This window comes from Hemicordylus capensis, chromosome 6 (genome assembly GCF_027244095.1).
Source record: "Hemicordylus capensis ecotype Gifberg chromosome 6, rHemCap1.1.pri, whole genome shotgun sequence".
Classification (NCBI taxonomy): Eukaryota; Metazoa; Chordata; class Lepidosauria; order Squamata; family Cordylidae; genus Hemicordylus; species Hemicordylus capensis.
In genome coordinates this window covers 138,028,397-138,050,622 of record NC_069662.1, presented here as the reverse complement: position 1 = coordinate 138,050,622, position 22,226 = coordinate 138,028,397, and the positions used below count along the sequence as shown (strand labels likewise).

The 22,226-nt window shown below is 41.2% G+C and overlaps 1 protein-coding gene across 10 annotated transcripts in view; it reads right to left on the bottom strand.

Moving 5' to 3' along the window:
* CACNB2 (calcium voltage-gated channel auxiliary subunit beta 2) overlaps nucleotides 1-22,226 on the bottom strand; it is a 303,174-nt gene that overhangs the window by 47,943 nt on the left and 233,005 nt on the right. For all 10 annotated transcript variants that reach the window (XM_053259773.1, XM_053259772.1, XM_053259771.1 and 7 more), the window contains 2 exons: nucleotides 2,170-2,292; nucleotides 63-199 (listed from right to left, as the gene is read on the bottom strand). In XM_053259773.1, the coding sequence (XP_053115748.1) occupies nucleotides 63-199; nucleotides 2,170-2,292 (260 nt within the window). The remainder of the gene's footprint in view (nucleotides 1-62; nucleotides 200-2,169; nucleotides 2,293-22,226) is intronic.

Sequence of the window (22,226 nt, the reverse complement as noted above, 5' to 3'; positions counted from 1 at the left end):
AATACAGTATGCTATATAATGTAACATCTTACCAAATAAAAGAGTTCTAAAAGGACTATTACCTGGAGTAAAATTTTCCCTGCTTAGCCTTCTGTTCATGCTGCAGTCTCATGTTTTCTAATTTGACTGGACTTGGTATGAATCCTATTTCACATCCTTCTTTTACCAAACGTCCTATCCACCAGTCATTGTTAAATTTCTAAAGGCAGAGATAGATGCATGTATTTAAATATCAGAAGTCAGAAGGTAGTTTCTTTTGCATACTCCTGTCTTTTCCCCATTCTTATATATATCAAATGATATGCTAGTTTTACAATTAATTGTATTTACATATAGTAATTTAAGTGCATATCCAGCCATTGTAAAATATGAGGTGGCATATTTTACCCCTTATAAGTTTGTAAAATATAAGGTGTAAAATATAAGCCATTGTAAAATATAAAAGAGACCCGTTTCAAGCCTTCAAAGTAGTTTTGCATAAGATATCATCACTATTATAGATACATGTGTATATACAAAGAGGAGAAGCTAGTGATTTCACATGTACAAAAGTATTTCAGCACTTAGCCGTTGGCCAAAATAATACTGTTGATGATGGCACACTGAACTGGAGAATATCTATCAGAAACAGAGCAGGTTTGAAGCAAAGGTTATGAGATTGCAAATGCAATCCCTGAATTTAGGGGCTACCTACTGTTATGAAGTGGGGTACAAAGTACAAAGTAAAGGTAAGGGCAAGCAACTGAAAGGAACTGCTGGAAGGCAGGTGCAGAATATTTCCCTTCCTAATCCTACCCTCCAGAACAGCCACCCTTAGCTGCTTTTCTGCCAATTGGCTTCTTTCCAGTTTTAGAATCCTACTGTGAAAAAAGTGATAGAGGGAAGAGGGTTGTGAACAAAAAATGGCAGTACTTCTTTCTGCTTGATGCTTTGAATAGTTAAATTGCACCCACCCTTCATGAGAATGTGGTGGCAACCAACATTTTAACATAGAAATCTGCCAGTGTTGGATGTACTGTATGTAGACCCATAGAAAAGGACAGATTTTCTTGATGTCTCACTTGATTGCACTGGCTAATATCCTAATGAAGTAAGGACACAGTGGGAGGCTGTGTCCTCTGAGCCGGCGGCTTCCCCACTTCTGCAGCGCATACAAGGGGAATGGAGGAACGGTTTTTTACTTATCTTCCCTGCCTCTGGAAGTCCTTTGTGCCTTCCAAAAATATGTCCATGAGCAGGGGCGTAGCAAGATTGGAGTGGGCCCAGAGACAAGATTTTAAAATGGCCCCCGTGTGTGTGAGTATCTTCTATGTCCCACAACAGAACATCCTCCTAAATTATTTTTAAAAGGTTTTGTAACTTGTGGACGATGCAAGTCATTTAATGGTACTAGAGAAAGACATTCTGTTCTGGTAGCTCCAGGGATGAACACTCACATCAATTTCGGAGGATGAATCCAACTGAAGGAAGCCCGGGCGGGTGTGCGGCCTGGGGAGTAAGTCATGTGACTTGCTCTGGGGGGCCCCCCAAGGCAGTGGGCCCCCAGACAATTGTCTCCCCTTGCCCTATTATAGTTACGCCCCTGTCCATGAGGACTGTGCTGCCTTAGAGACATATTTTTAGAAGGCAGAGCGCATTTCTGGATGCAGGAAAGCTCAGCAAAAATTACTTTCCTCTCACTTGCACATGCAATAGTTGAGAAGTGTCCGGCAGCTTCCCGCTACATCCCTGCTTCATTCATCAGGATGTCAGTCACTGGCTTCTTTCTCTCTCGTAGATATATATGCCAAAGCAAGTTCTCTCTCATATATATCAGCTAAAGAAGAACCATATTTCTGGGTTCAATAACTTATAAGACAGTACATCAAAACACTGTGTTAATTAGAAAAAAGAAAGTCTGCTTATTATAAATTATTTTATATTTTAAAATTTATTATTTTAAAAATTTCAGTTCAGTATCTTGATTTTAACTACCGGTAGTTAAAATGCTGATGTTAAATTCAAGGTACTGAAGTGGATTTTTTTTAAAAAAATAATAAATTGCTTGTTAGCTCCTGGCAGATAACTTCTATCACATATACGGACTTGCCACATTGCATCCAGGACATTTAAATCATCTGACAGTAAGTCAGCCAATAGCTGCTACAATTTCAATATAAATTGACTTACTTCTTTAACATGAAGGAAATCTTTTGCTTCAAATGAGATAGCCATGCCTGGGACTGGTACATCATCATCATGGGCAGCACTGTAGCTAACATTTGTCCGGACTGCAAATGCAACAGGTTTTGTCTATACAGCAAACAAGAAAAAGAGATGGGGGTGGGGGGAGATCATTTTTTCTTAAATTGTACATTTTTGAAAAATTGTTCCAATGTATTCTTAAGAAGAGCTTTAATTTCCTTGTGTTTTGTTTTACACTGTTTGTTTTTAACTCTGAAATCTCTAAAATGTGCTTAATTTTTATTGTACCTGCCTCTCTCTCTCTCTCTCTCTCTCACACACACACACACACACACACACACCCCACTGTGACTTTAGCTAGTAGCAGGCCAGATCTACACTTAGGTTACTTAAAAAGGTTTTTTTTTTTTAAGTAAAAAAGGCTTGCTTACTAGAAATTAGTAAGAATAGTAAAAAGGTAGCATTGATATTTGAAAATTTACAATAAAAATATCCATAAATGTAAAAAAGAGGCTGTTTAAATTATTGGAACACATTGAAACAGACAGAGTCATTATATATTGACTGGGTAGAGTAAACCAATTTGTTTTGGGGGAAACTGTCATTGGTTAGGTTTGGGCACATACACAAAAAGGAAGTAAGAAGGGAGACTTGGAAGAATGGAGAATAAATTAGAATGTATCTGCTTTTATCTGGATTTTCTCTCCCCCCCCCAACACTTTTCTTTAAACTTATATGAATTCGTATTACACTCTTGTATTTTTTTAATCAATAAAATGCATCTGAAAAACTATTGAACTGTTCTTGTAACAGCTAAAGAAACAATATAGAACCATCATGCTCCCTAAATGATTAAGGATAAAAGGAGGGGCTGTGATGGCCTGGCTAAGGTGATATATTGCCTAAGCATTCTAATCTCAAATGCTGAATGGGTGAAAGAGATAAGAGGAAGAAGGATGCAGGTCCTTGTGAGCAAGCCTTGGATTCACGTGCTTGCTTCTTCATGTCTCACACTATAGGAAGATAATATCATAGGAAGATATTATCCAAGGAAATATCTTGGATAAGATATTTATCCAAGGAAATATTGAGTTCATTTGGTATCTTCCCCCCTGATGAGGGAACAACAACAACAACAGGTAGGAGATCGAGAGAGAGCCTCAAGCCCACTCACAATCTCCTCCTAGGTGGAGTCCCATAGGAAATATTATCTGAACAGGAATTGAGGCACTTTGGATAATCACTCTGAAGTGATGTATAGGAAGAAGATACCACCCTACCCAGTCCTGAACATTTTACATCTGTGAAGAAGGTGCTCTGGTCTGCACTGCAAATAAATATCCTGAATGGGATGAAGTCTAACCTTCATTAACTATGGGTGAAGCTTTTTTTGCAGTGCCTCTATACTTCTCAAAATGTTGAATGGATCAAAGTGCTAAGAAGAACATGGGCAGAAGTCTCCCTTAAAAAAAAAATTAAAACAAAAGGCAAATGGTGTGTGTGGTGGTGGTGGGGAGATGGGAGGAATTCCTTCCATAAAAAGACTTGGCTATGTTGTAGCTGACCCACTAGGTCAGAATACTTTACTTGCTATGCAGGACAAACACTCCTAGAGATTTAAGCATAATACATAAGGCAGTCTACAGTGAGTAAATATAGATGTATTTCAAAACAACGCTTATTATAAATTCATTTTTAAAAAATGAAACATATTTATTGATAAATAATTTAGTTTATAATTAGATTTGAAGTAATATATTAGAAGGTTTAAGCATAGAACAAACTTAGGTTTCCAGCAAGCTTCCAAATCTTTAGCCATGAATTAAGACAATGTTTAACATCCAGATTAGCATAGTGGGCTTCCCTCTGAAACCCACCATGCCTCCTCAAAATATGCCCTGAGGCTGCACAACTCTCAGAGGGAAGCAAAGATGGCTGAAAATTGTCCTGCCCCCATCACCAGCACATTGCTAGTCTGAATATCCCTCAGTTATTTTTATACATACTAAAACAGGAAAAACACCTCACTTTTTCACTCAAGTTTGAGGATCGTGTATCATTTGCCAGCTATTATATGGACACCAGATCCAAACTTAGAAAAGCAAAATGCAAAATATTCTGAATAAGCTACATTTCAGCTTATCTACCTAAGGAAAGAAAAATGACTTCTCAGTAACATGACAATAATGTCTGGACTTGGTGAAATTTATCCAATTAACTATTACTATCAGGAAATTTATCCAATTAACTATTACTATAGTTAATTATCCAATTAACTATTACCTATTCAGTTATAAAGCAAGATCCTTGCGATGTTCTTGCCCTCCTATCTTAGGGCAGAAATTACGCCACGCATGTTTAATTGCAGACAAATTGTGGCATAATCTTTCTCCCCAGAAAAAGTCAAGCTTTCCGTGGGTTCTATTTTGGTCACTACTGAAAATGATTATGGGGAAATGGGCAAATATCTCAAAATGCGGAACAATGCTATTTATATCTATGATTTCTCACAATTTTTACTTAGATCTCTATAGCGAAGGAAATGAGAGTCAGTGGGAAAGTAAGGAAAGTGGGTTACAATGTATCTGTTGTCAAAAATATCAATATTTAAATATTATCATATTTTTGCATATCTTTATTCCCCACAGAAGTTTTGGCACATACTGTTAAACTGAGCAACACAAGCACTGTGTATCCTGTTAGCATATATCTTTTAATAATGCTTTTATAGAAAGGTAAACCTGGTTGAGGGGAACAAGCACTAACATATATATTGAACCACATTGGCACAAGTTGCTCTCTCACGCATAATTATGACTCCTTACGTTCCTAGCATTGCAACAGCTGCCACAGCAGCACCCTTAACAGCAAGCATAGCCATAAACTCAACTAAAGCAACTTCAGCCACATTTTGACTGAATACACCTTACAATGCAGATTGCAGAGCAGACCAGAACAGTGAGTGAAGCACAAGTTAGTCTCAAGGCCAGACATGGAGCTCATCACAGCAATCACCAAAAAATATGAGGGGGGGGGGAAGAGAGGGAGGGAACGGCCACTGTCCATTTCTCACTACATTATCTCACAAACAAACCAAATCACAACTCAAGGCAGGCAGGCGCCCAAGTTCTGTCTTTGTCAATCTGTGATCCAGCAAAACCAGACAGTTATACCAGCAACAGCACAGCATATTATACTCAGTGCTGAGAAAAGAAAACCAGAAAACCAAACCTAGCTTCCTCCTCTCCTGACGTATCCTCTTCAAGAGAGGCATAACGGCTCTCTCTGCCTCCCAGTCCCTTTTAATACATTTTGAAATTCTCTCCTTTTGTGTTCACCCCTCCCCTCTCCCCCAACCAACAGGGGCACAGTTGCCCATGGCAATACTTGATTTGTATGCTAACAAGCCAACCAAGAAGCAAGGAGATAGCATACCAATTGGAAGCCAGTGTTAGAAAACCAATCAGCAAGGGAGAAACAGACCTCCAAAATGGCGGCCGGGACATTGAAACATTTCAGTTTAAACAGGGTTGTTCTGCTCCGAGCCCTAAACAGGCCCTTTTAAAAGAGGTTGCTTTGCTTCATGCTCGAAACAGCCTATTTCAAATTGAAATGTTTATGTCTGGTGGAGGGAATTAGCTTCCCAATATATGAACCTGGGTGGGGGGGAAATACAGTACACTGGTGCTACAGTTCTCTGACTACAACAATATGTGCATGCTCATGTACAAATATGAACATGTATATATAAAAAGATATGGGAATCAGCTTGAGGGGCATGATTACTTAGTTCTTCATTGAATGAACATTATTATAAATGACATTCCCCATTCTCTTACTTTTGCAAATAGATTCTGCAGGACAGTTAACTTAGCAACACCAGTGCTACGTACATGAACTGAAAAAAGTGAATGCACTTTGCTATCTAGTTAGCATTCTTCAAGAGTCAAAAGCTTGCTGACAGACACATAATTAATATGCCTATAAACTATACATGTTGGAGATATCAGCAGAAGTACATATCTTACATGAACGACATGCTAACTGGGCAAAGAGGCACCTTTTACCGTGGTGATTCTCTTTATTTAGCAGGGAGAGAGTAACTGGCCCTATCCACCCCCAGCACAGTACCTCCAGTGACTGTTGCTGGTGTCTATCTTATGTTTCTTTTTAGATTGTGAGCCCTTTGGGGACAGGGATCCATCTTATTTGTTTTATTTCTCTTTGTAAACAGCCCTGAGCCATTTTTGGAAGCGTGGTATAGAAATTGAATTAATAATAATAATAATAATAATAATAATAATAATAATAATAATATCATCATCATCACAGGAAAGAAAATGTCTACAATACTCTTTAATTTTTGTTGTAAGTAGACAAAAATTCTGACACGTATATGCTATGGGGTCAGAAGTGGCAGTGACTAGTTTGCAATGAGATGTTATAGTTGTGCATAGCTCAATTAAAAATGTAGATGATGATGATGATGATGATGATGATGATGATTCATATTTTCTCTCTCTCTCTCTCTCTCACAGGCTGTATAAAAATATTAGATAGATAGATAGATAGATAGATAGATAGATAGATAGATAGCAGGCAGTGTACAAAATTTAACACAACATAAAAGTTACAGGAATTATTAGGAAAGTGATTGAAAATACATAACCAGTAAAATAGTGCCCTCATATAAGTTTATGATGGATACATATATAGAATACTGGTAGACATACAGACTGGGAAATGCTGGCTGTCATACACACATCTTATGTGGGAAATAGGTTGCTTGACTATATATAAATTTAGTCTAATCCAGCAGAGCTTTATCTCTGCCTCACCTAATGGGAAGAAATGCTGGAGATTTTTCAGATTTTGCAAACACACTGGCCAGTCTAATAATGCAGTGTTGGTGCTCTAATGCAGCACTTGTACTGCACTGCTGCTGGGGGGCAGGGAGGGGTGATATTTTAGATCTCCCCTCCGCTCTGAAACTCATTGTGCCTTCAAAAATATGTCAGTTTTGTCCCTGAGGATGCAGAATCCTTGTCCCTGAGGATATGCAGCCTTTAGGGACATATTTTCAGCAGGCACAGTTGGCTTCAGTACAAAGGGGAGATTGACAAAAATTGATCCTCCTCAAAGGACTAGTGCAGCATTTGCACAAGTGTCGCATTATTCTGTATGCCAACCATTTTCTGCAACTGTACAGGCTACTCATTTTTTATAAGGATGACATATACACAAACAGAATACGGACTCTTTCTTAATGGGTTATATGAATGTGAAATAGTAAATAAAATGTAGCAACTCACTAGCATGCTTTTTTATTCCATATAATTAGTTTTTGCCTTGCTGTGAGTGGCCTTCCAACTTTCTTCATTTATTATTTTATTACTATATAAGCTGCCTGGTATATGTAGATCTGAGCAGTAATAACTTCATGAAGAAAATGTGAGCATTTAGAAGATAGAAACCAAACATTCAGATATGTTTCTAGAACCCAACAAAAATGAGTAGCATTTGCAACTTATTTGAAAAGTATTGCAAGAGATACTTTGGTTAATATTTATATCTGTGATATAAAATTTCTACTCATGTTGCAAGTAGAAATTTTATATCACAGATATAAATATTGACCAAAATATCTCTTGAACCTTTCAACTCAGAACTTAAGTACACATTTTTAAAGCTATGTTAGATTTAGAGTCTATCTCACACCTAAGGTTCTAGGAGGGTAATAACCTTATTTCACTAATCTTCACAACAGTTATGTGCGGTTTATCAATTTTATTCCCTTCCCTATCTGTGCAATTCATTCATATTAAGGGTGAGAATGTCCTAACATGGCAAGACAAGGATTGTGCTATGTACAATCAGTACAATAAAGTTCTGTATATATCTAGAAATGCTGCAGCAACTCTCTTGGTATTTGGATAATGTCTTCTGGGACTCTCAATTTTGATTTGAAAGTTGACAGAAACAATGAGAGCAGTCTGTCAAAAGAAACAACCTTCAGAGAATCTTTTGAAAAAGAGTGTTAGCCTAAATATAGGAGGCACTGTAGATGTGATGTTGCCACAGTTCTCCTTATGAATAATGCATGTGAATAAGCTGGAGAAACCATTCCATATGCAAAGAGTTCAGCTTTCCCCTAAAACCTATTATCTTAGATCCTAGGAAAAAGTATTCAGGAAACTTAGCATTTTTGAATGGTATTGCAAAACTAGATGTTGTGCACACATCATTACTATAAGGACTGGCATGTGTACACTGGCAAGTGAACAGGAGAAGAAGAATGTTTGAAAAGCACAGCAATTGAATATAATTTCAGAAATTATATTTCTGAAAATAGATATTATATGATTGTTCTGCATAATAGTTAATCCTCCAGTAAATTTAAAGATTCAGTTATGAAATTTATCCTGTCTGAAACAATAGTAACATTTAGAAGCTGCAGCAGAAAATGTAGAATCCACCTTATTTATAAAGGGTGAAGGTTCATGTTACTCATAGCTATGGGGAGTAAAGCAGAATATATTGAGGTAATTTCTGGGAAAGATTTATTTACCAATGAAGCCTGGCAAATAACTTTAGGCATTAGATATCACACCAAATCAACATGCTTAAAAGCACACACACCACACTGAGTTAATTATAAAAATTGTGTTTCTAAGTTTGGCACAGCCGTTGCCACCAGTACTGAATTAAGGCTACAATCCTAAGCATAATTATTAGGGAGTAAACCCCATTAAACTCAGTGGGACTTGCTTCAGAGTAAATATAGAGAGGGTTGGCCTGTCAATCAATGGAATAAATGTGGAAACATAGTTAGCATCTTATTCAACATCGCCTACTAAGGCTCTTTAACTCTATAAACTCCAATCTGTCAGTAAAGCAGGTCGAATTACAGTTCTCCTGAATTGAGTAAGTTCCCCATAGCTAAATGTTTACAGAACTGTACGCAGCTATCGAAACTTAGGAGGTCAAACTTTCCTGACACTGACATGTTTCCAAACTTGCAGAGCCCTTCTGGAGCACAGGGAATGTTCTGAACTCAAAGGGCTCTAGAAAATAGCACTCATGCAGAGGGACTGGTAGAGTGGCACAAAGGCTCCCAGTGTGTGCCCCTCAGGGGCGTAGCAAGGTTGGAGTGGGCCCAGAGACAAGATTTTAAAATGCCCCCCCCCCACTGAAGCTCAGCTCATGAAGTAAAGAAATCTTAAATGAGGCTGAATAGTGGTAACAAAAAGCATAGTTATATCTATCTATCTATATAGATATATATCTATAAATCTATATATATATATCTATATCTCCTATGTGCCACAATAGAACATCATCCTAAATTATTTTTTTTAAGGTTTTGTAAATTGTGGACGATGCAAGTCATGTAATGGTACTAGAGAAAGACATGCTGTTCTGGTAGCTCCAGGTCTTAACACACACATCAATTTCGGAGGATGAATACAACTGAAGGAAGCCCAGGGGAGTGCGCGGCAGTCAGTCGTGTGACTTGCCTCTGGGGGGCCCCCCAAGGCAGTGGGCCCCCAGACAACTGTCTCCCCTTGCCCTATCCTCTGTAGTCCTTCCTTATGCACACCTTTTGTTAGGATGTCAGCCACTGATTTTAATGGAAAGTTTTTTCTTTTTTGTTAAAAATTCTTCATTGCTTTCAGTGGGATACACATTTGGATTATCACTGAAACATGAATTTCATAATGATTCTTTTTTAAAAAATAAAAAAAAAATCTAGCTATTAGTGCAACGGTTTCTGCATCCAGCACCATTTCCCTCCACCAGATCTAGCCTGGCATTCAGAAGAAATTACAGGATGAAGCCTTGTGTCAAATCAAGAACACCAAAATGCAACTGTTAACAATCCAGTTTACAGACAAAAGGGGAACTGGAAGTGCCAACATTTACTATAAGAGATGAAACCAGTATATATTTTCTATTGTTTTGCCTTGATATGCCCCAACTTACTTACTACTGTCCCATTCATAATACCTTCCTCTTACCTCAGTAAAATATTTTTAGCTCTTCATCCCTAATCTGCATAACCCATGGTGAGCACACATTGCTTCTGAAAACTCAGAGGAAGTAATGATAATAAAGAAATTTTGAGGAGAGTTTTTTCCCCTCCTGAACCATTTCTAGAAGGTATTAATAAAAGTATAACATGTGGTGTTAAATGAGAGCCCTTACATTTTAAAGAATTTCTTAACATAGGTTTTGCAATTAGTAAACAAGGCATCAATAAATAAGAACAGCATATTATGTGAACTGGCTAACATTTTGATATTCATATTTATAGAATCACGAATTCTACTGAAAGTAAATTAGCTTTGGGGTTTCTCTACTGCTTGCCTATGATATCACAATTGTTTGAATTAAGTTATTCTCAGTGGTACTGTTTTGAATAAAACTGCTGATTAGCTATAATGATGAATTAATGAGTATTATAAAAATAAAAAAGATGACAAGAGATGTCTGTGTTTCTCTAGTTGCTATCAAACTATGAAAAAAGGGGGATACTGTTGAGTTGTGGTACACCTGCTTGTGCTGCCAAGACCGCACAAGCAATCCAGTCTTGGGACAGTACAATTTTTAAGGGTGCCAATAAACAAGCAGAGGATTATAGACTGTATACATGTAAAGGAGTTTTGCTTCAGACATGAATAATACACACATGCCTAAAGTAACATCAGCTTCTGCGATGCCTGAGAAAAAGAGCAAGTAGAGATCACCAATGTACACCCAGAGAGTCTCTATAAATTACTCTCCCTGTTATTTCTGTCCGACAGTGGCCCAGTTCAGACATCATGTGGAATCCCAGTTTCATGTACTGGCTTGTTTGGAAGCATTTTTATTCAAGCAGTACCACTGAGAATAACCTAAGGAATGAACTGGGATTGGCAGGATGTGAACGTCACAGTCAATCCCAGGTCATTCTAAACCAGGACCAGTAGTTTTCAGTTTCTTCCACTTGCACATGAAGTGATAAGGGGAGCATATGAGTTCATAATAATAATAATAAACTTTATTTGTTAGCCGCCCCATAACAAATTGTTTTCTGGGCGGCTCACAACAGAGGATTAATACATACAATAAAAATACATAACACATTAAATCATAACGGACAAAAAAGGTGAAAATAAAATACAAAATACAATACAAAACAGCATTAAAAACTCATTTTATTTGTTATTTTGTATTACCGACCCAGAGATTTGCATTTTGGGCAGTATACAAATATGTTAAATAAATAAAATTTGAAATTAGTTAAAAATCAGATAAAATCTGAAAAGCCGAATTTAACAACTTCTTGTCATCTTTTTATTTTTTATAATACTTATTAATTCATCATTATAGCTAACCAGCAGTTTTATTCAAAACAGTACAACTGTTGACGGATGGGGAAGCGCGGCTGTTTCTACGCCGTTCCAAGACATATTGGAGGGATAGGGGTCAGGTGGTTAGGCTACGGTTTGCCCGGTAGCGGCTTTAAGGTGCTATGTGGAGCTGGGACCCGTTGTGGGTGGATGCCTTTTCATGCCCGAGAGTAAGGATCCCCTGACCCAGTATCAGTTCTTGGCAGTTATTAGGAAGGCCTTGGCAATGAAAGGGGTCCCGATGGGTGGGCTCACGTTGTATTCCTTCCGGATTGGGGCCACCACCACAGCTGCTCACATGGGGATGCGGGAGAGGAGAGCTGGTCTTGTGGTAGCAAGCATGACTTGTCCCCATAGCTAAGCAGGGTCTGCCCTGGTTGCATCTGAATGGGAGACTAGAACTGTGAGCACTGCAAGATATTCCCCTCAGGGGATGAAGCCGCTCTGGGAAGAGCAGAAGGTTTCAAGCTCCCTCCCTGGCTTCTCCAAGATAGGACTGAGAGAGATTCCTGCCTGCAACCTTGGAGAAGTCGCTGCCAGTCTGCGAAGACAATACTGAGCTAGACAGACCAATGGCCTGACTCAATATATGGCAGTTTCCTATGTTCCTATGAGGATGTGGTTCAGCAAATTGGGCGGTGGAAATCCGCGGCAGTGAGGTGCTATGTGCGCTAGTTGAAATGGTTGTTGCCATTGTTTACATTTTGTTTTCTTGGCAGGTGCTGGTGGGGCAGCGGCCTCAATGCGGATCCTTGTTTGCGGGCATTCATTGGTCTTTTGGGCATTTAAGAGAGCCAGCACCTCGCAGTGGGGCACTCAGCTTGAACTGGGGAAGTGTGCCTCTGTTTATTGGTTGGGTATGCGGTGTATGGTTTGGAGCCAGTTGCTCCCTGCCATTTGGGATCATATAGTTAGGTTCCCTAGCACCAATTGCATAGTTATTCAGCAAGGTGAAAATGATCTTGGCAAGCGGACTGGCCTCTTGCTTATTCAGCAAGCATCCTCCGATTTTTCTGTTTTGAAGGGCTGGCTTCCTGGTGTTCACATCCTTTGGATAAGTTGGCTGCAACGAAAGGTTTGGAGGGAGGTGCAGAATGTTCGGGGCATCGAGAGAGCACGGCGCAAGACCTCTGCTACAATTGGCAGACTGGTTGCAGCGGACGGGGGGACGGTGTTGCCTCAGCCCGGGCTTTCAGCCCGTTCCCCAGAACTCTTTCGCCCCGATGGGGTTCATTTGTCTGACACAGGTTGTGATTTGTATATCCAAAACATTCGGAGGGGGCTTGTTGGATTTTTGGAGAGGTATGGGGCAGGGAGGTCAAGCTAGGCTAACCTCCCTGTGTGGTGGGAACAGTGTGGGCTCTGTGGTGATTTCAGGGATATAACATCGGTGAGCACCTTTGGATATTTTAAAGGTGGATTGGTCAATCGCTCCCTTGTGGTTTGTGCGGCCCAGGGAGAATGGTTGGCTAGGAAACTGGCTTCAGGACTTCGCCAACCCTTGGGATGAGCGGTCCGGGGTGGGTGAAGCCCTAGAAGTATCCAGGCCTCTTCACAAAAGGGGTTGGCTTTGAAGGAAGCGGGCAGGTTGCACCTGCGTGTTTCCTGAGCCAAGGTGTGTTGCCCTTGCAAGGGCGGGGAAGGACGACAGAGTCCTAACCTGGCCTCGTTAGGCCTGCACTGTTGGTTAAGGGGAATTAATAATCCCCTTGTTACAGTCCACTATGCCTTGATGTTATTCGTTAATAAAGTTGTGGCTCTTTACCCAATGCTATGTCTCTGTGTCTTTTTGGGCCGGGGGCGGGGACAATGCCCTGTTATCCATGGTTTTGCTATCTGAGCCCCACCCCCATGGAATAGAACCCCTGTGGATAACAGGGTTCTCTTGCAATTGCAGAGACTGGAAGCCTGATCCTATGAATCAGCTTTAGTTCAGAGATGTGTGCTTCAGTTCTTTCAAAATATAAGGGTTTTAATGCTGTTATGACTCTATTACAAGGTGTGCTCCTCAAAGCAGAATGTCTGAGTGCTACCAGAACACAGCTCATGTTCCAGAATCTTTGCAATAAATAAGTTTATTGAGATTCACATGAGTGACAAACTGAGGGACGTTCTGCACTCTCAAAGAGTACCCAAATGTATTTTACTGGCGAAAGTAACATTCTTATCTTCCATCCATGTATGAGGAAATACTGCGTGAAACTGTAGAATACTGGTACTGTTTTTCATTCCTGTACATCAGTTCAGCTTGTGGAAGATTAAACACATTATCCATAACAAACTGAATTGTACACTTAAAATATGCAAACATTTCACTTACTCCAGATTTTTTAAAAATCAGAACTCCTCAGAATTACTATCAGCAGTGAGCAAGAAAATGTGAGCATACTATATGATTAGAAAAAAGAGAAATAATTACATTTTTAAAGCTATGTTTTTACATTTGCCAGCATATATTTTTAGAATGGTTTGTCAGTAATCCTTCCATTGGTTATCATTGTGCTTGTTAAAATGCCTGTACTATATAATTTGCTAAATTTGTAGTGTATAAACACTTCAAAGTAGTATAAATACAAAGGTAAGTGCTTAAATGTCACTTCATTACAAGGCCCATGAATTCTTACATACATGCAGCATCATTTCAGATTGTGAGCCCTTTGGGGACAGGGACGCATCTTATTTATTTATTATTTCTATGTGTAAAACGCCCTGAGCCATTTTTGGATGGGTGGTATAGAAATAGAATACATAAATAAATAAATAAATAAATTTTTAAAATGCAGACTTTTCTCCCTTAAGCATAAGGACTGCATAGTTAAATATCAAGATAGCACTATTAAGAATTTTATAATTATTACATGGGCAGGTCTATGTTGAACATTTTATAAACTAGAATTGCTACCAAGTCGGGTATATTAAGTATTGTTGCTACATTATTTGATACATTTCTCCTAAAATCACTTTACTTTCAGCTATTTATTATCCTGAGTGACAAAAATAAACTACAGTCGTAAGCGTTTAGAGTACACTCTTGTCTGAAGAGGTAAATGAGGCGCCAGTTATTTGAAATGGTTCCTTCTCTTTAAGCAATCAGAAGCTAGTTGCAGCTGCGTTACTTGTCTGGGGTGGAGGGAAAGGAGAACCACGTTTTAAACAGACTTGTAGTTCATTCCTGATATATTAGATTATTTGAACACAATAATAAAATCAAGAAAATCTGGGAGGGTAGACACAGAGAAACAAAATGTATTTTGCTACCTAGAGGGTAGACAGAGAAACAAAATGTATTTTACTACCTAGAGGCAGGGGAGCTTCTAAAGAGGCAATATGAGATGGTTTCAAGCAGCTTCTTCGGGGGGCAGTAAAATGCACCACTATTACCACCCACTGCAGCAGATTCAAACCCTGCTGATTTCTCTGTCTATGAGCTCTTGCACCAGCAGTAAAAGTAAAGTGTGCCATCAAGTTGGTGTCAAATCCTGGCATCCACAGAGCCCTGTGCTTGTCTCTGGTAGAATACAGGAGGACTTTACCATTGCTGCCTCCCATGCAGCATGATCGATGACTTTTAGCATCTTCCTATATCACTGCTGCCCAATATACGTGTTTCCTGTAGTTTGGGAAACATACCAGCGGGGATTCAAACCGGCAACCTCTGGCTTGCTAATCGAGTCATTTCCCTGCTTCGCCGTAAGTCATTTCCCTGCTATGCCAGCAGTAAGAACAATAAACTGAAAAGCAAAGCAGCAGAGGTGGCGGAGCAAAATTCCTGCTATGGCACCTACCCTCTTCTAGGGAAGTGCGAACCAGCTCGAGATTGATCCGGTATGCCACTGAACTGGTCCAGCTCGAAGGCCTAGTTTGGCTCAACTTCGAGCCCACACACACACATCCTGGCCAGCACAGTTGTTCCAACAGGGTTTAAAAAAAAAAAAAATTAGAATCACTCACTTGATGGGTCTGGAGGCTTCGGGGACAGTGCTCCCTCTAAGGCGTGCGCTTATGCACGCGCTCACGTTTTTTTGATGTCCGCTCAGTAAACTCTAGATCCCACTCAGGTTGAATCAGGAAGGCCCCATTCTGAATGCGTATGCGCACACACTGCCTCGATACTGCCAGCCACCCAGAACAAAACCCATTCTGCACACAGATGAAAAAAATGAGAGAGAACACTGCTCAGGGAATGCTGGCATAGCCACGGGGGAGTCTCCATGGTCTCTCTCTACCCGCCGGCTTCCCCCCCGGTCCTCTAAGGGCCATTTTGGCCCATTTTCAGGCCATGCCGTCCTTGCAAATAGCCAGGGGTGCATGCATGGCGGCCTCCAAAATGGCCACTGTGCCTGGGAAAAGGGCCAGAATGGCCCTAAAAGGCCCTTAGAGGACTGGGGGAAGGCCAGGGGAGATACTGTGGATACCACCCTATGGCTGCACCAGCATGCCCAGAGTCTGTGGGGGTGAGTGATTCTAAAAATGCAAACAAAAATAATGTTAGAACCCCCGAACTGGTTCTAATTTGAGCCAAGCTGGGGGGGTTGTTGAGTGAACTAATTTGAACCGAACTGGGCAAGCCAGTCTTGTGCACACCCCTACCCCATTTATGCCACAGCAGCAGTCGCTATAGCTGCCTTTTGGTCCTCCTCCTCCTCTAGTTCCGGTCTTAGTCGTGTTCTCCCTGCACTTGGTTTTTTTAGCTGGGAGCTTTTGGGCTAAAGGTCCAAGTAAATTGTCAACTTTAAAGTGTGCCTACTAAGTCTCTTTGATCGTATTATTATTTATTAGATTTATAAACTGGCTGATATAAAACATCTCCAGTTTACATAAAATTCAAAATATTGAAAAGCAATCAAAAATAATTAAAATACTATAACAAAATAACTGAAAGCCTGGGGGAAAAAAACTCCACAGGTGTGTCTTAAGTATCAATGAGGTGTGTCTCATTGACTATACTATTCATCCTACTCACCATAGTTTGGTGGTCCATATGCTAGGGATAGCAATAATTTTCCAAGGACCACTTGGATTTATCCTATAGATCCCCATGGGGTCCGTGGACACAAGGTTAAGAACCCCAGTTCTAAATCAAACTTGATACTTTGATATTTCTGTAACTCCACAGGGCTTCAAATCTGTAGGAAATTTCATTAAAATAGTACAGAAAGCATTTGGCAGCCAATGTCATGTTTTAAAAATGATTACAGGAGGCCCTTGATTATCGTGGGAATTATGTTCTGCGCTAAGCCACATTAAGTGGCACAGTGGGGAAATGCTTGACTAACAAGCAGGAGGTTGCCGGTTTGAATCCCCGCTGGTATGTTTCCCAGACCTATGTCGGGCAGCAGCAATATGGGAAGATGCTGAAAGGCAGAATCTCATACTGCGCAAGAGGAGGCAATGGTGAACCCCTCCTTGTATTCCACCAAAGAAAACTACAGGGCTCTGTGGGCACCAGGAGTCAAAATCGACTTGACGGCACACTTTACTGTATGTTCTGCGCTACTACCGTGAATGCCCAAACAGCGATAACAGAGTACGAACATTACAAACACACAAAAGTGGGGGGTCACTCCAGCTCTCCAGCAATGCCCCCCAAAACAAAACAACACCCTCCAAATTCCACACAAATATGTCACAAAATGACTTGAGAAGTGCCTCCAAGTAGGAAATACTACCAGAAAAGTCACTGGAAGTGTGAAATGCATGCACAGGAACTGTGAAAGGCCAAAATTCACCCTCACAATAATGGAAACTGGGTATATATTGCTGAACCACCAATCTCTGAAACCACAAATGGAGAATCTGTTATAATCAAGGGCCTCCTGTACTCCTTAGGAATTAAGCCCTATTGAACACAGTGGGGCTTACTTCTGAGTAAACATGTACAGGAACATAGGAAGTTGCCTTTTACTGACCAATGGTCTGACTCAGTAAAAGGCAGCTTCCTATGTTCCTATACATGTTTACTCAGAAGTAAGCCCCACTGTGTTCATTGTATAATTATCTTATGCTTGTATTTTAAATCTTTTTAGTCAGATCTATGTTTTTATATTTTAGCTTAATATTTTAATTGTGTAATTTTTATGGTCTTGTTTTAATTTTTGTGTGAACCGCCTTGGGATTGTTTTAATGAAAGGTGGTATACAAATTCAACAATAAATAAATAAAATGTCTACACAGACTGGGAGTGGTTTCTCCAAGGTTACAGGCAGGAGTCCTTCTCAGCCCTACCTGGAGATGCCAGAGAAGGAACTTGGAACTTTCTGCATGTAAGAATGCAGGTTCTCTTCTCCGAGTGGCCCCATCCCCTAAAGAGAATACCTTACAGTGCTCACATTTGTCTCCTATTCAAATGCAAACCAGGCCAGACCCTGTTTAGCAAAGAGGACAATTTGTGCTTGCTACCACAAGGCCAGCTCTCCTCCCCATATGTATATGACCATGCTGTATATCAGATGCAAGGTAGTTTGAACCCAGATTTTGGGTCTGCTTTAATTGAGCAAACAGCAAGATATGCACTTCCCCGCTTTCCAGCAATTCCAAGACCATGTATTTGTGGACTGTGTTTTCACCTATTGTATTTTATTGATTAGTGGTTGGCAGCCATATTCACCTTCAATAACAATTTTGCATAATTTGCACAATAACAATTTTGCGACTTCCCTGCAATTTTATTGCTTTACAAGGCTAACCTGCCCATAGGGTACATGGGACATTCGTGCCAGATGCTAGACTGGCAGAAAGTAGAAATAATTCCGGTTATGAGTGCATCTACCAGTGTTGCTGATCACTAGCAGCATTATCTGATGCTACAGTTGTCATATGGGCATATAATATGGGAGCAGAAAATATGCCAAACAATGTGGAGACAGTAATGGTGGAAGGGGAATAAGTAGGGGTGTGCACGGAACCGCGGAGCTGTGGTCCGGCACTGGGGTGGGGGGTTCCAATAAGGACAGGGGGCTTTACTTACCCCTCCCAAGAATGGCACCGTATTTCATTGAGCAATCGGGCGGCAGGATATCTCCCTGCCGCCCGCTTCATTCCCCGCTTGGCGTGGCAGCTCCTCCTTTTGAATTCAGAATCGGGCAGCAGGATATCTCCCAGTCCCTGCCGCCCCCTTCAAAGCCCCGCTCGGCTGGCGGCCGCCCCTTCAAGCCCCCTGCAGCCCCTGCCGCCCCTTCCCTTCCCATTGCAAGAGGTTGGCAGGAGAACCCCCCTGCCGTCCCCTTCCCCTGAAAACGAGCGGCAGGAGAACTCCCCTGCCATCCCCTTCCCCTTTGCCGGCTGGGCTGCAAATGGCTTCTAAGAAGCCTTTTGTGTGCGTGCGCAAAAGGCTTCTTAGAAGCCATTTGCAGCCCAGCCGGCAAAGGGGAAGGGGATGGCAGGGGAGTTCTCCTGCCGACCTCTTGCAATGGGAAGGGAAGGGGCGGCAGGGGTCTTGGGGGCTGCAGGGGGCTTGAAGGGGGCGGCCGCCAGCCAAGCGGGGCCACCCGATTCTGAATTCAAAAGGAGGAGCCGCCGCGCCAAGCGGGGAATGAAGTGGGCGGCAGGGAGATATCCTGCCGCCCGATTGCTCAATGAAATACGGTGCTGTTCTTGGGAGGGGTAAGTAAAGCCCCCCCCGTCTTTATTGGAACCCCCCACCCCATCTTCCCGAACCAAAACCACCCCGTGTCCGGACCGGTCTGGAGGCCTTTAGAATGGCCTCCAAACCGGTCCGTGCACATGACTAGGAATAAGAAGGATAAAACAAATGACTGAAGAGGGAAAAGTAGTAAATGAAGCATGGGCACAGAACTAGTCTGTACCCAGTGACCACAGCAGGTTAGTCCATTCATTCATTCATTCATTCAAAGTGCATTTCTATACCGCCTCAATTTCTGGGGGGTTCACAATCTAAAATTGTGATAACTGATAAAAGCAAGAGATCCAAATCCTAAAACTAGTATTCAAAATTATAAGTGATATGAGTAGTGTTCAATACATTTAGATTACAAAAAATTCAACAGCAAAGAATTGTATGCCTAGAAGAGAGAATGACTTCTCTCTCATGTCAGGTGACAATGGCAATGTGAACTTTTTTTGCTGAGAAAACCTGTTTTAGTATTACACTGTGTGAAACACTTTGCAAATTTCAAAAATTGTTTCAAATTCTAAGCAACCTAATCAGTCTATGGACACACTGAAACTTTTGATGTTTAAAAGTAACGTCATCCTCATCTTAATGTCGACTTGCACTAGTATTTGGGAACAATAGGACAAATAGCTCAGGAAAACATCAGGAACAGTAATATATGATGCTGCATACCCATGTTTTGATAAATCAGCTAGTGTTTAATGTATAATAGCACTTCCCTCCCTCCCCCCAAAAGAGTGGAAACTCTTATGATTAAACACAATAATAATAGGTTAGAGCAATTATTGCCATTCTGTAGAGTTTTCACAGTGGCAGCTTGGTGAATGACTAATCCTTGAGTTTAGAAATATGACTGTTAATTTATAATCTCTCACAAATATACTGTGGATAGATTTGGTAGTCAGGTCGTAAGAGGTCCAATTATATTCATGTTAAAAGCTTCTAAAATGTCACCTGATCTTTCTTTTAAAGTGCCAATTCATGATTTACAATAATGGAGCCATTAAAATACTTTGTATGATTGCTTGCTAATTTGCTATTCTGAGTATCATTTCAGACAATTATGCATGTGCTAACATAAGCAATGCTATCCCAACAGGCTTGGTATCTTCCACTGCTAATTGTAAGATGTTAATTTTAAAGCCATTCTACATCAGTTTTTTAAACTATCATGTTACTTTCTATATTGTTTTGGTATTGAAAGCTCTGAGACAGATATAACTAAAATTCAAAAACAACCATTACTTCATAGAGCAAATTAAACCTGGTAAAAGCAACAATAACTGGCCTCAAAAGTGACACAGGCTCTCCTTAATCAGCCATGTTGGTCATAATGCCATAAAATATAATGCCACAAAATATGATTTATACCAACTTTCTGCCAAAACATGCAAGGTGGATTATAATTTTAAAATACGAAGTCTACAAAAAGTTGAAAAAGAACAGTTGTCTCAGGCCACTGGCTGTACCTTCAGGGGTCGATGGTATGAGCTCCCTGGATTGAGATCTCTTCTGTCTCCTCCACACCCTCAGGGAAAACAGATTTTAAGCAGCCTGTGGGAAGTAGGTGGGGGAAGGACTGTTCCACCTCCCAGGCCAGTGAAGAAAAATGATGGTATGAGTTGCTTTGCCTGGGCTTGCTTTCTTCTGCCTTCCCTTCAGCAGTACTTTCAGTAGATAAAAGCATGAGAAGGGGCTGGAGCAAATGGAATGAGAGAAATGCGAAGGGAATAAAATATCTGTTTTTGCCATCTTGCAAAAACATAATGAGGCGATTCTCACGATCGCCAAAAAGCGAGCTAAGGGAACCTAGCCCACTTTTTGGTGAGCATGAGAACCAGGCGAGCCCAGTGTCCTAAAGTGGGTAACCCCTGGTTACCTGCTGGTGGCGCAGTGGTAAAGCCCCTGGTGGCGCAGTGGTAAAACTGCCACCCTGTAACCAGAAGGTTACAAGTTCGATCCTGACCAGGGGCTCAAGGTTGACTCAGCCTTCCATCCTTCCGAGGTCGGTAAAATGAGTACCCAGAATGTTGGGGGCAATATGCTAAATCATTGTAAACCGCTTAGAGAGCTCCGGCTATAGAGCGGTATATAAATGTAAGTGCTATTGCTATTGCTAACCCACTTAACTAGCCCTCCCCATAGATGAGGTTAGCGGAGCAAGTGCTCCGCTAACCCCGTCTTTTCTATTGTGTTGCTGTGGCACGGCTCCACGGCATGGCAACACATGAGAAGACCCCCGCCGGGAGGCTGAAACAAGCCTCCCAGCCCTGGAGGTTTCTCCAGGATGCCCCGCGCGCTCTTGCGGGGCATCCTGGAACTTCCAGGGGTTGTGTGGCCCCTAATCCCTGCAGCTCCCGCTGGCTCCGTGAGAGAGTTGGCAGCCGTGTGGGTGGCTGATCCGGCTGCCCAGGGCTGCAGCCTGGATCGTCTGCGGGGAGAGCGGGCCAAGCCCACTCTCCCTGCAGAACCCCTTCTGGCGAGTCTCATCGATCATGAGACTCGCCTCAATGTATTGCTTAATTTTAGTATAGCATAGTCACGGCTAACCATTCTTTTAACATGCAGCCAAGGAAGAAAGGAACAGAATATTTATTACAGGATTTACATTTGTATGCCACCCTTTGTCCTGGGTCCCCCAGGCTGTGAACAACACATTTAAAACAAAAGACAAAGGATAATAACGTTTTCTTTTTAAAAAACCCACTCTAAAAATCAACACACGCAGCTACAATCCACTAAAAGAGAATCAGAGAATAACTACTCATTGGCCAAAGGTCTGTCGTCAGTCTACTACAAAAGTTTGTCAGTGAGGGAGCCATGTGGATCTTGTCCAACTGCAAGTTCCACAGTTGGGAGGTAATCAATGAGCAGGTCCTGTTCTGTTTGACAAACAAATGAGCTTCAGCAGGTGCCGACGTGGGGTAGGCAACCTGTTCGGAGGCCCTTTTACAAGCCTCTGAACAAGTGTGAACATGGGGCTGGTTCGAAGTTTGACGCCGGCAGGGGTGCCACTT